The 15,373-nt window shown below is 31.7% G+C and overlaps 2 protein-coding genes across 2 annotated transcripts in view; both read right to left on the bottom strand.

Annotated features, from left to right (window-relative positions):
* Positions 1-15,373, bottom strand: part of LOC138329825 (tropomyosin-like) — a 1,360,115-nt gene that overhangs the window by 1,322,491 nt on the left and 22,251 nt on the right. The gene's annotated exons all lie outside the window — the stretch shown is intronic.
* LOC138329827 (tropomyosin-like) overlaps positions 13,794-15,373 on the bottom strand; it is a 134,866-nt gene continuing 133,286 nt past the window's right edge. Inside the window, exons 10-11 of the mRNA XM_069277119.1 lie at positions 14,165-14,185; positions 13,794-13,856 (exon numbers count right to left, since the gene is read on the bottom strand). Coding sequence (XP_069133220.1) covers positions 13,794-13,856; positions 14,165-14,185 — 84 coding nt within the window. The remainder of the gene's footprint in view (positions 13,857-14,164; positions 14,186-15,373) is intronic.

Consider the following 15,373-nt stretch of genomic DNA (forward strand, 5'->3'; position numbering starts at 1 on the left):
AAAGAATTTTTACACTATAAAATAATTAACTTCAATACAATCATTATATATCAAATTTAAAAAAAAAGTAGCAGACGTCATGTTTGTTTCGAATCAGATCATTCTCATCTAACCCATACATGTAAGTTGTTCTAAATGGAAACTATGAATTACCATTATACCATTTAACTTATATTTCAGTGAGTGGATATAACAAGAAATCATATTTATATAATCAAATGTGATTTTGTTGAATGTCTTTTACCTATTTCTCAAATACAAGTCAAATACGAAAATCATAGCGAGATCACTCATTATCACATGTCAAGTAAAAGCTTCATATACAACCACAATCATTGTTTTTAAGTATATTTTACACAATTTTATCAACTACTTCTATACAACCATCATTATTTTAAATATTTTACAAATCTTTCAAAACAATTCTGATGTATCCCACAGTAAAAAAGTTAGTTATTTTTAGCCAAAGGGTAGATATGATAACCAGTTAGTCTATATTTTTCAGGCCGAAAATATTAACTCTATCCATATCAAGCTCTGTGATCACATCAAATATATACTCTTATACTGGCCATTCATGTAATACAAAATATAACTTTTTTATAACCATGTACACTAAAGTGCTCCACCATTGACGTCATATTTATAAATAATAACATTATGTTTTTCATCTTCAAAAGTTCGATAATTTATTTTTTTGATCATTCTGAAAACATGAAGATTCATCATACATGTATTAGTGAAACGGCTTGATATACATTTCAATTTTATGGATTTGGCCGCCACCCTGGAGCAATTTTATATTTTGCATGGGATGCGTAAATATACGATAACAAATCAAATGTGAAAATCTCATTTCGGTTCTGCACCACGAAGTCGATTTATTCATTTTACACGAGAAAACCACTCTGAAAACCAATTTTTTGTCCAAAAAATGGATTTTTGTGAGAAAAATAATATGAAATGAACTCACCATTTGATGATAGGTCATAGTGAACATAATTAGCACATGCGGGATGTTTTCGGGATGTAATGTATGTTAGCAAATTTATTCAACTGTTATATGGCAAAATATGTTGTTCTTTACGGGAGAATTAATTTTGAGGCCATATTCGAGTCTTAACGCACCTTCTCCTTTACTGTTATAATAACTGTTCTTTACTTCGATGAGGTATGATTTATGTTAATATTGGTCTTTATCAATTAGTACCTGGGATTTTTAAGAAGGGGGTACGAATCCATCTACTAAGCAAACTTCTGGTTTTTTTATGTTTTTTTAGTATTTCACTTCAAGATATTTTATCGTATGTTTTTTTATTGAATACTGTTATTTCGTTTTCTAATGCCTATTAATTTTTATGTTGGGCTGCGGTGTGTATATTTTAAATAGCAAGTAATTATCTCAACAGAATGTTGTTTATATGCTTTTTTAACAAATTCATTCTTATGTATTATTTTTTGTAATTAATAAATGCTGTGTCCATTTTTTCGATATTTAGATTAAAGATAAAAATCATATCAACCATTATCATTCCTTCTATGTTATTTTATTTATTGTTTGAACCACCATGACTTTGGATGAAGATAGCAAACATAGATACTTACATGTATGATCTAAGAGTTGTAAAAGTTTTCATATGTTGCTGTTATAATACTGTGAAAATTTTATGGTTAACGTGTTATACATAATTACTTACATACAACACGATCATTACATATATTATATTGTACAGTTTTTCTACAATATAAAGCATGGTTTAAGGTTTAATAACAATCATATAACTGTAAGTCCCCGAAAATAACTCTCCAATGCGTACGATTGTAAAAGCTTACACGTGGGGAGAAGTTATAAAGTAAAAAGTATTGGAAGTATTGTAATTCGGAAGGTTATAAAAAAGGAGGGTACGATTATTATTACGAATGTTGGTGTTGTTTTTGATTTTGTTTAATTGTTTTGTAATGTTTAAAGAAAAATATAGAAAAAAAAAAAAAAAAAAAAAAAAAAAAAAAAAAAAAAAAAATACAATTAATTATAGCATTTTAATTACATAAAGGGATTCTTACATGAGTGTGCATTTATCATATGAGATATTATGTAACGAGTCTAAGAAGAAGTTTTTTATTTTTTGTATTTCAAAAATCCCAAACAGAGAGACTGCTTTTGTCACCTCGCCGCCCCGTCTTTCGTATTTCCGGTTAATCCCTGACGCCCGTCACGCCAATTTTTCCTGACCGCCATTTTATGTGTTTCTGTGTATCCTGAAGTCAAAAAACTAAAATGTATGTTTTAGCCAATGGGAAAATCGCTCCTAGAAGTCATATTACATTATAGACATATGCAAACTATTACACGGGCGAAATCACTGGATATAAAAGCGGATTATGTGATAAATGGTTATAATTCGAACACAGAATAAAATATCGTTCCCGTTCGTTACTTTTTTCTTTGGTCGATATAACCATGTATCGATCTCATCAAAATGCTGCATTTGTATAATATTTTAGATGAAAAATATTCATCAGAACGTGCAATTCTTTCTGTTTAATTAATATATCAACGTCTGTATGGTTAACTGCAATCGGTATCATTATCAAATACACTTTGAAAAATAACTAAGTGGTTTAAACGGTGTATTGGATTTTTTTTTCAAACTCAACAACGCTTTTTGAATTGTGTTGCTGTTGTTTTTTTTTCTAAAATAAATCTTCTATTTCTATTCTAATATTATGCAAAAAGGTTATTGTGGATTATTGATAAAGACACATGCATATAGCTCTAATTTATAACAGTCATAGGCCAATACATTAAAATAAGACCTATCTGATACCCTATTAGTTTAAGCCGGTTTTGTATTATTCAATATGTCAGAAGTTTTACAAAACCATTGTTTCAAAATCCAAAGTAATGAATCAGGATACAAATCAAATTATCAGACTTTAATTGTCGAAAGGTTTTTTTTATCAGTTCATCTTACCCTTATAGTTTTCTAAAGGGAACATAAAAGTAACCACAGTCTACGTTTAGTAGGCATCACCCCATTTACACTTTAAATCAAATAATTATGTTGAATGTATTTTCTACTTCTCAAACATGTCTAATGCGTGGTTAGTCATAACGACGACGCAGACAATGTCTTCACACATTGCACGTGATGGAATGATGTAGTTTTAACAACTCGCACGCACGCAATATACAGTATGCATATTGTTGAAGTATTCCTGACCTCTAACGAACTGAATAATGTCGATATGATATGAAAATATGTCTCTATGTACAAAAAGATAACCATTAATATACACAAGTCGTTTGGTTATAAAAAATAAACCCTGGTCATAACCATTATGCTGGATCAGATATATCACAATTTTAATTTTTGGAAACAAGTCTCTCTCGATTCGTAATTCTAATGTATCTCTATAGGAAAATATATTATGAAAAATTACTGTTATAGTAACTGAACGTTACGTATAATCCAATGGGTATATGAATATATGTTAATTATTGATCTGCAAATTACTTAGCACCTCATGAATTTTAAATATGAATGATCTCAACAGAATGGTTAAGAATTATGTATTTTTTAATTATATTCATATTTCTTATATTTTGTAATTGTAAATGTTGGATCAGTTTTATGGCAATATTTTAGATAGTAAATCACTATACCTATCCATTATATGTCTTTTAATGTTAAGCACATTTTGATCGTTGAAACCACCACGACCTCGGATAAGATAACAGACAAAATAATAACTTATGATCTCTGTCGTAAAAATCGTCATAATTTTTATTTTTTGATACGGTGAAAGGACTTGTGTTTTACGTGTTAAACCTGCAAACTTCAAAATCCATATATTATTACTGTCCAGTTTTACAATATAAAACCTGTGAATAAACTTCAAAAGACTAGTCGATCTCTGATATAACTATTGATGCTCACGATTGAAGCTATATGGGTTAAAAATGACTTGTATATTTAATTTCATGAAGGTAACCGGTATTTTCTTTTAATGTGCTTGAAAAATAGATGTAAATTGATAACTTATGGCTAAATCTTATCCGCCAAAAAAAATTATGTCAACAGTTATATCAATCCATGTCTATTAAATTTAAATCATTTTGCACATGTGTTATTCGAATTTGACACCGCGGCAAATCCGGCATAAGTTTATTTTTGTACCAGAGATTTATAGTAATAATAACAAAAAACGTTATTAAAGTAACACTTTGGTTTATATACAGGGTTGTTGGTAGACTTTATGGAAAAACACCGGTTCGGAAACATATTCATGTATGCCCTAAGGGGTAATAAAAATTCATATCGAAGGGCATTTTTTGATTATTTTTACCAGTCGATGTTATAAAATTATTACTCGAGTACATAAGTGCTTTCTATAATTTTTTTGTAGCCACTTTGACGTTTAAAAAATAGTGTCCATATTATCATACGGGGCCTTGTATTCAAATGATTTATGTGACCAAAAATGGCGATGTTTCCGCTGATATACGCATGATCAACTATATACATTGTGTAACATCTCATTCAGGTCGCCATATCAACACAAACGTGATTGTTCAATTCAAGAATGTAAATAAACACATTTTGATATATATGTCTAAATTGATTTAACTAATATATCTCACGAAAAATAATTTGAATAGATGACAAATAAGATACATTTTGTAATTTACGTTATGTAAATGACAATACAAGCCATGCTATCAACAATAAGGCCAAGTACAGTCCATTTTGTTTTTATATCAAACATAGATTATTAAACGTTATTAAATGACACTTTATTGAACCATTTTTAAAAGAAAAAATTAGTAGCCAAATGTGTATTTATGACAAATCACCAAATTTTGTAATAAGTCCTTTACAGTTAAACCAGTACCCTAGTGTAAACTACGTTTTATCTATAAAAAAGATAGATATCAATGATCGGCAAACGACCAGGAGTTATTACCCATCCCATATGAATTGAATAATATTTTCAATGATAACATAAAGTTAATACCAAATATGAAAAGATCGATCAATGCAATAAATGTATAAAGTGCAGACAGGTAGTAGGCAATCATATCTATCAATTTTTTCAATAAGAACCTAGACAAATTACGAAGCATGCGTATGAGTGATTTATGATATTGATTCCGAAGCATGCTGAGAATGACAAATTACAATCAAATAATAATTTTTTTTAAATTAAATGACCCCAATTAAACAATTTGTGATTACAATTTCGGGAAAACAAATGAAATTTTTAAACAGCTATTTAATTTAAAAAAAAATTACAATAAAATAAAGAATAATATTTATCAATAGCACAAGATAAAAAATATATTTATCGATAAGATAAACAAAAGGCTTAACTTGTAACAGTCATTTTTGATTCGTAATCTATTGAAACAAAGTTATTGTAAACACATGTTTACTAAAAATGATAGTTTATGGCGCAATCAATGACGACGGCTAAAACATTGGGAAAAACTCCCCTGAAAAAAAAATTAAATCAATATGTCAAAAAATTGTAATACGCCAATAAGAAATATGTAAAAACAGAACGCTAAAAGAATTTTTAACATTTAAAAATTAAAACTTAAATTCGTTTTTACTTATCAATAAAATAAATTTGAGTGTTCTGAAATTGGAATCTATGAATGGGCCTTTAAGTAATAATATGTTAGGTTTATACCAAATTATCATTTTATAAATATAGTTTGAAAATTCATTTAAAATTAAATGTTTTAAATTATTTTAAAGTAAAACCATGTAACATGGTAATATACAACACACAGTGAATTTTGTTAATCATTGTGAACTGACCTTTATTCAATTCTGTTGACATACAATTTGTGAACATAATGTTGAAATTACCATAAGTTCATCTTGTACATGTACATCACTGGTACAATTTATTGTAAACCATTGACCCATAACATGCGATCATAATGGTTAAAATGCACATAAATACATGTATATCGATACTTTTTTCGTGGAATTGAATGTTGATATAATTTATAATTGTATTGTATGTATAATTAAAATTGTATTATTATGATTTAATCTTATTCAACATGTTTCAAGTCATATCAAAAAATGTGTTTATTTGTCTCTGAATGTTGTCTGGTTCTCTTTCTATGCGCATATATGCGAATGTGTCATTTTGGCTATTTTTGATACCTGAAATCCAAGATGGCCGCCATATGACCCCCATGGGACATTAGTTGTCAATAGCAACAAGCATAACATGAAACTAGACATCATACCGGTCCTAAAAATCCATGTTTCGAAAAACTGCCAGAGGGGTACATGGGAACCTATTTCTCTCCCCCCACTACTGTGAAATTTGTGCTTAGACGTGTTAAACCTGTTTAACTTCAACACATTACATATATTATACTGTCCAGTTTTACAATATAAAGCCTGTCAATAACCATCAGATAACGTCTCTGGTATAACTCTCTGATGCTCCGATTGAAGCTATATGTGAAAATTTGTAATACGGAAGGTAAGGAGGTATCTTATTATACTGAAACATAGATGTAGTATTATACTATTATACTATTATCTCGTATCCGCCATATGTGAGTTCACGTTTACCAAAGTACATAAATGAAATCATATATCTGATGATCCTTGATACGCTAACGTTATCAGTTTGATTTTTTTTTAGTTTTTTTGTATACAGTTTGATTTTTTTATTTTATTTTTACGTCCTATTAACATCCAGAGTCATGTAAGGACGTGCCAGGGTTGTTGGTGAAGAAAAGCTGGAGTACCAGGAGAAAAACCACCGGCCAGCGGTCAGTACCTGGCAACTGCTCCACATGGGATTCGAACCCGCATCCAAGAGGTGAAGGGCTTGTGGTAATATGTCGGGACATCTTAACCATTCGGCAACCGGGGCCCTTTTTGTATACAGTATACATGCATTTGGTATAGGCGGTATAAAGTATGTATCATCTGGATTATAGGCATATCAACAGTGGTGTAATGTCATGGTTATAGTCATTGTTTTTAGATATACATATAAAATTGAACGTTATTTAAACACTTTGCAATAATATAGTTTTTTTAAGAAATTGGAAAGAAGAGTTAATACTAAATTACAAATTGTAAATTATTATGTAATTATATCCAAAATAAGGAAGCTAGTTCGACTGTTAAATGAGCTCATGTTGTAAGCAGTATCACCACAAATCCCATATATATATGACGCCTATATAAAACAGTAGTATGCCACGATATTGTATACGTTTGAGTATGTTTTATAGCACAATCTAGTAAGTAGCATATAAGTGCAACGGTATCGAACTAATTATATTGTGAGGAAAGCAAACTAGGTAATACATCACCGAGTAAATGTAGTAAGGTACTCACAGGCTGTAAGAGAAGAAAAATAAGAATTAGATAACAAACAATAAAGATAAACAGACAGGTAGTACCTATATATTAAACAGTATCATTCCCTGTTCTAGACATTATAACTTGGTTTTGAATCTGCTATATAATTTTACTAAAGTTACAAAATGAGTGTTGAAGGAATTTTTTGATAAGCAGTTTAATAATTTCAAAATCAAACAATTTATATTTTTCTGGATTTTTTGTCACTTCTCATTTGTCAAATACGCGCCATGTTATCACCGATAAAACACTATATCGCCCAATTATTCCGAAAGAAGTGCATAAAAATATATTGCACATATATTTTTAGATAACGTTATTGTCTACGTTACCAACAGGTTTCGTGTTCGTGGCGCTTTAAAACAAACGCTTGGCGCTTGAAAACAAACGCTTTAGTCTTAAGCATAAGAGAATACATTTTAATGTTAATATATGTTTGGTATAACAATGGATTATTTCATCGGAGAAGGAACCATGCATCTGGCTGTGTCTTCAACATGGAGCTACAGGTGTAATCTGGTAAAGATCACAGTACATAGAGACGTACATGCATTTACATGCGGGTACATAAGATATACGGGTGCATATGATAAAAGCAAAAAGTGCACAAAATGCGTTTTCATTATGTTTTTTTTTTTCAAATTCAAACATTTAAATTCACGCTCATATAAAAATGAAAAAAAAATAGAAAATAACAAAACAATTATAGCATTCCATGGTCATATTGAACAGAAAAAATATCGTCCTCGTTTGATACCTTTTTCTATGGTCGATATAACCATGTATTGACCTCATCAAATGCTATATTTATACAATATGTGAATGGAAATTTTTCGTCAGAACGTATGTAAAATTATTTTTTTAATTAATATTTCAACGTCTCTCGGACATTATATTAACGGCTGTATGGTTAATGAAATCGCTATATTGACAGGTACAGATAAAAGTACGGACAATATCTAGTAATCAAACAGTACCATTATCAAATACACTTTGAAAAACAATTAGGTGGTTAAAACGGTGTATTGGATTTGTTTTGCAAACTTTTTTATAAATTTATTGTTGATGTTTTGTTCTAAAAAAGTCCTCTATTTTTATTACAATATCATACAAATAGGTTATTATATATAGGTCTAATTTACTACAGTCATATAGTGGAGCGGCTAAGCATGAAAATCGTTCAAATTTGGAAGAAAGCATGAAACTTTGCATATGGCTTCTTTGAGACATAAGGTTTCATGAAAAAAATGGACCCCAAAAAATCATGGCCCCTAGCGGCCGCCATATTGGTTTCCAAAATGGGCGCAAAAAACCACCTTCTTTGACCCATTACTCACGATCTATACTAGTTAAATCCAAACTTTGAACGTCTACACTCATATTATTGATACTTATAACATTATGTTTTTTAACTTTTATGTAGAATGACCGCCATTTTGTATTTCAAGATGGCCGCCAACTTTGCGAGCTACATTTTTATATATAATGCATTTAAATGGATAAGCTTACTTTAAGCAAATATGGAGAGGAATTATATTTGTGTAGTGTTTGATACATAAATAATTTGATTCATATTTTAATTTCACCATGATTGACATTTTGAAATCCAAGATGGCCGTTTAAATTAACGTTGTTTCCGTATTTAACTCTGTAAATTATCGAGCAAAAAATCAAGTTAACAATTTTAAACGTGTATACCCATATTATTGGTACTTATTATTATCGATACTTAGGATCATTCTGTTAGTGCTAAACTTCATGTAGAAAGACCGCCATTTTGCATTCCAAAATGGCCGCCAAATTTACTACATGTACCTATATCTATATATAATGATATAATAATGATTGGCTAAGCTGATTTTAAGCAAACAAAACACCTGCAAATACAGTGAGCATTTATATTTTGTAGTTTTTGATACAAACTAATTCGATTCTTATTCAGTTTTTTAAATGGCCGCCAATTTCAAATTCAAGATGACCGGCAGCATTGAATTAAAGGTACATAAATTAACCGAAACGGCTGATGATTTATGAAACATTACTTTAAAACTTGAGTCCCAAATATTATTAACTTAGCAAGCTTATGAAATTGCAAGGTTTTGACTCCAAAGCTTGGATGTCTACCTCGTCTGACATAACCCCTTGTAGTACGTCTGTCAGTTTAACACTAGTGGCACTAGAATTAACGACAAACAAGTCCTTGCGAAGATAGTCATAAGTACCTTTAAGTCAAAACTTTACAAATGTTAGCTGAACCTCCGAGCTAGAACTTCCAATCACATTACTGGAGATGAAGGTAGCGAAGGCAAAACAGATGATGATGTTGAATTAAGAACAAATATGAAGCGCAAAGCTAGCAGTGCAGTATATGTAAACTAAATCCACCTAAAACGCCACTGTCAGTAAAACATGTAACGGCACCAAGTACTGAGTGAAAATGTATTGCAGCGATGGAAAACAGAAGAACAATAAGACTTCAAAATAAGTGCAAACAATGGAGATGATAGAGAGTATAAACAATATTAGGACCACATGAACAGCAAACTAACTTAGTCAGATATTGGTCATCTGGAACTTTGCCGAATTTAGTTCTGGTTGACGTTGATATATGACAAAAAATGGGACCAATAGTGCAGGCTGCTAATTATGTCACCAATAACTCTTTGGCGGTCTACAACCCCAGCTCCTATATAGCGGTTGCCATGACAAGGCGCTAAGTCAATTGACAGACATCATGAAAAGAGAAAAAAAACAAAGCAGCCCTAGCCATTAAAAGAAAACACTTTCATCAATTTTGCTAAAGGTAGATAGGGATGGCAGACGTTTGTATGATCTAAAGAAGGAATTCACATTACATTATAAGTAAGGTGGATTGTGTTCTCAGACACCATAAGGTGAAATGTGTGTCTGGATGTTCATAAATGGCATATGGATGACTTGACAGTTCCTTATGAGTTACGCTATGAGGAAGGAATTGAAAGGATGAGACGAAGTATTAAGGTTTGGTAGAAGATGCCAATACCCTAGAATGTAGGAATGGGTGTTCCTGTTTCCTGCACGTTCAACTTAAAAGATATTGCCAACATTGAAAGTAATGGGTAGTGACAAGAAATCAACTGGGGATTTACTCTCAAAAACAGAAGAGAATGCACCCTATTGATCGCAGTAGAAGTGACAAGGTATGAGTTTAGTGTAATCTGCAAATGGGCAGTGATTTGGTCAAACGCTGTTGACGCGCGACTTGAGAATTCGATAAAGCCCATGAAAGATGATCTTCTGATGACGCCTGCAGAGTTGCAATTCAAGGCATTGCATATATTTCAACATTTTCAGAGTGTTAACTTGATTTTTTGCTCGATCACTTACAGAGTGAAATACGGAAATAACTTTAATTTAAACGGCCATCTCGGATTTCAACATGGCGGTTATGTTGAAATTAAAATAGAATCAAGTCATTTATGCATCAAACACTACACAAATATAAATACTCTCACTATATTTGCTTATAGTCAGCTTATCCATTTCAATGCAATATATATATAGATATAGCTGGCAAAGTTGGCGGCAATCTTGAAATACAAAATGGCGGTCCTTCTACATGAAGTTTAACACTACCAGAATGTCCCTTAGTATCAATAATATGGGTGCAGACGTTAAAAATTTGGGTTTAGCTGGTATAGAACGTGAGTTATGGGTCGAAGAAGGTGTTTTTTCGCGGCCATTTTGAAAACCAATATGGCGGCCGCTAGGGGCCATGCTTTTTGGGGTCCATTTTTTTCCTGAAACCTCATTACCAAAGAAGCCATATGCAAAGTTTCATGCTTTCTTCAAACCTTGAACGATTTCGCCGAAATATCGACCTTAGCCGCTCCACTAATAGGCCAATACATTAGAATAAGAACTATCTGATACCCTTTTATTTTAAGCCAGTTTTGTATTATACGATATATCAGAATTTTTCCAAAACCATTGTTTTCAAACTTCAAAGTAATCAATCAAAATAAAAATAGAATTATCAGTCTTTCAGTGCCAAAAGGCTTTTAGCAGCTCATCTAACCCTGATAGTGTTCTAAAGGGAATATAAAACTAACCGTAGTCTACATTGAAGTGGCACCTCTCTATAGTGTATTTATATTTTAAATCACTTACTTTTATTTAATGCCTTTTTCTACATCTCAAACATGTATAATACGTTGTTAGTCATAACGAGGACGCAACCAATATCTTAACAAATTGCAAGTAATGGGATTACGTAGTTTTATTAACTCATGTGCAGGTAATAAATGCATATTGTTGAAGTATTTCTGACCTCTAGCGAACTGAATAATGTCGATATGATACGAAATTATGTCTCTATGTACAAAAAATAACCATTTAAATATACACAAGTCGTTCGGTTATAGAATATAAATCCTGCTTATAACCATTAGATAACTGCCGTCCCTGATATAACTCTCTGAGGCTTCGATTGGAGCTTGATGGTCAAGTAAGTTATACAAAAGGTAAGGAGGTATGTTATCATACTGAAACATATATGTGTACTATAATTCTTATATTTTGTCCACCAAATGTGATTTAATGTTAACAAAATTACAATATTCATTAAATTCGTTGAACACTCTGGAATATGACGATGGTTATACCGTATAATTAGTGAAACAATTACTTGATTACGAAGGATACCTAGTTAACTTATCTTTAAGAAAGTGGAAAGCATATGTAGCATCTATACCGCACATCTTGAATTATGACGTTATCACAGGCTACATCTCACAACACGAACCAAAATAGGAACAAAGGAACTATAATATGTTGTGAGTAGATGTAAATGCTGGATCAATATACTATCATCATTTTTTTAAGTATTTGGTTCAATTTTATCAACATGTGATTCTAATGTATCTTTCCTACAAGAAAGAATTAATTTATTTTGAGCCAAATTTGCTGTTATATTAACTATTCTTTACTTATAACCCAATGGGTATGGGCTATGTAACATCAGTTATGTCTGTATCACTTAACACCTGGGATATTTAAGAATGGAGGTACATATCCATCTATGTAAACGTCTCGTACTTTTATTTTTTTTTTTAGGATTTCACGTAAAGGATATTTCAGTTATTTTTTATTATATAGAGTATCAATACGTTTATTTCGTTTTCTAATACCTATTAATTTTATGTTGGGCTGTGGTGTGTATATGTTGAACAGCAAGTAATGATCTCAACAGAATGTTGCTAATTATGGGTTGTGTTTCAATTAATCCATTCTTATTTATTCTTTTGGTAATTGTAAATATTTTGTCATATTTGGCAATATCTAGTTTAATGATATAGCTATATTATCCATTATCATTTCATCTATAATATTAGCCTCGTGATCGTTTAATCAATATGCCATCGGATCAGCTACGTAGTAGACATAGATAAAAAAAATCATTACCTTATCTTAAGTTAATATAGTGAAATTTCCGTCTCACTAAATTTTGGTTTATCGTGTTAAACCTGTTTACCTACAAAACATAACATATATTATGCGGTCCAGTCCTACAATATAAAGCCTGGTAATAAACATCAGGCTGTCAGACTGTCGTCTATGATATAACTATCTGATGTTTCGATCAGAGCTTCATGTCAAAATATGTAAGACGGAAGGTAAGGTGGTGCGTTATTATACTTATGTTAATGTAAGTGTCACCGAATCCTTGATATGCTAACGTTATCAGTTTGAAAATAATTTATACGGAATTTATATATTTGCTTTGTCTGTGATTATTTATATATCAACTGGATTATCTTGTACACTGCTTTTTGGCAAATTGCAAATGTTTTATGCTTTGTTTAATACATTATTATGTTTGCGATAAATAAAAACATTGAGTTGTTGATAATACATGCATAGTCTTGATTAAAAGTGTCACCTAATTACGTATATGCTACTGGTGCTATTCTGACAATAATTAATACGATTTTGATATAGATATATAATTGGTATCCGCTCGATGATTTCAGATACTGCTGTGTCTGATTAATACTATGATGGTAATTGAGAGGATCGCGGCGCACAAAGAAAGAAAATACGTTAGACTTTTTTGTTTGATTAGTTTAACGTCCTATTAACAGCCAGGGCCATTTAAGGACGTGCCAGGTTTGTTGGTGGAGAAAAACCACCGAGCAGCGGAGAAAAACCACCGACCAGCGGTCAGAACCTGGCAACTGCCCCACATGGGATTCGAACTCGCGACCCAGAGGTGGAGGCCATGTGGTAATATGTCGGTACATCTTAACCACTCGGCCACCGCGACCCCTATATATATACGTTAGACGTGTATGTTCAATGGCACTTCTCTATTAATACTAGCTTAACGTCTCAGTAAATTATTCACTATTGTATATGACTGACAATTTGATGAAATATGATACTTACGTCGAAGTCATTCCCCTTGTACTGTAACATAAAAATGATTGATTTAGCAAGAATAAGACAACAAATCCCCATATAGATTCAGATGGGTTAGTGTGGATAACCAACATATACAAATACTAGTCTTACTATTATCTGTTACTATGATTGATTCTATCAAATTGATACATGTAAATGTCTGATGTCTCAACGCCACAAAGCCATTACCGATATACTGTATCCTATAAATAATCTAACCGTTATCACTTAAGCAGTTACTATTCCTGTTCTCTGGTCACCATATAGATAAAACAAAATGTTCCTACCGACAGAAGATAAACATCGGTACTTACCTGACAGTTAGGACAGGTTTTCTGTGAATAAACAATTAAAGGTTAAATTAAATCACGAAATGTAACGCATGTATATGCATATGTGTATTAATATAACATTTAAATTATGCATTTATACGCCAGTTTTATTTGCAGACCATAACAATTAATAGTTCATTAGTTTTTGTTGCCAATTTATGGACAAGAATATGTAAGTAAAACAATTCGGGGGGAAATATGGCTGATGGTAATTACAAATAGATATCTCGAAACATTTAAGGATTTAGGCGACGATTTTTGTTTGTTGTAAAAATACAAACAAGACATATTACAAAGTTATGTAAAAGGCAAATTAGCTCTTCCCCGATATTCCTATACGCGCTTTCAGCTATTTCAAGGCAGTCAGGGATACCGTGAGGCCTTGCATAATATTTTAATGAGCTGAGTGGTCACGTGACAATATGACGTCACAAGTACAAACTCTCACGACACAGCCCGCCTACTGAGTACTAGTTTCGTAGCGTTTGACAGCTTTCTTCAGTAACTCCCTACAGGTTTTTTACAACATGGAAACCGATGGCAACGAAACTCCCGACGCCAACAACGTTTTCAAGATCGAACCATACCAGTTTGAACCACTGAGAGTGGAGAAAAGCTTCCATGATAGATATAATTCGGATTCAGAGGACTCTGGCATTGATGACGAGGAAGCCATCCGAGTAGAACAGCGACTTCACAACACTGCATGGTTAGTTTACGATATTGGTTGAAAAATACAGATTTTTATTGTGAGAGATATTTCTGGAATATATTCAGGATTAATCGAACTTGATAAAATCCTTTGAAAATATCACAATTGTGTTATGTTGTCAAATTACATATATCTGGTCTGACGATCTTGTCGAAACATACATTTTCAATTATTTTGATTTTTATTTTTTATCGAAAGATTTTGTCGACTCAAGACACACATTATCCTTTGATCTATCAGCTGGGTTATTCGCTTATTTCTTTTAAGTCTAACGAAGTTCCGTGGTCTTCGAATGTAAGACAGCTAAATATTTGTTATTATGCGTTCACAACATGTAAAGATGTACACTACACTTCAGAGATCACGCCGGTGTCAACAGAGACGTTTGTATCAACATATAATATGTATATACAAGTCTCTAGTGTCAATTAACCTACCTGACAGGGTAACAGGTGCTTATTGTTGGGTTTCTAACAATG

Source organism: Argopecten irradians, chromosome 8 (genome assembly GCF_041381155.1).
Source record: "Argopecten irradians isolate NY chromosome 8, Ai_NY, whole genome shotgun sequence".
Lineage (NCBI taxonomy): Eukaryota > Metazoa > Mollusca > Bivalvia > Pectinida > Pectinidae > Argopecten > Argopecten irradians.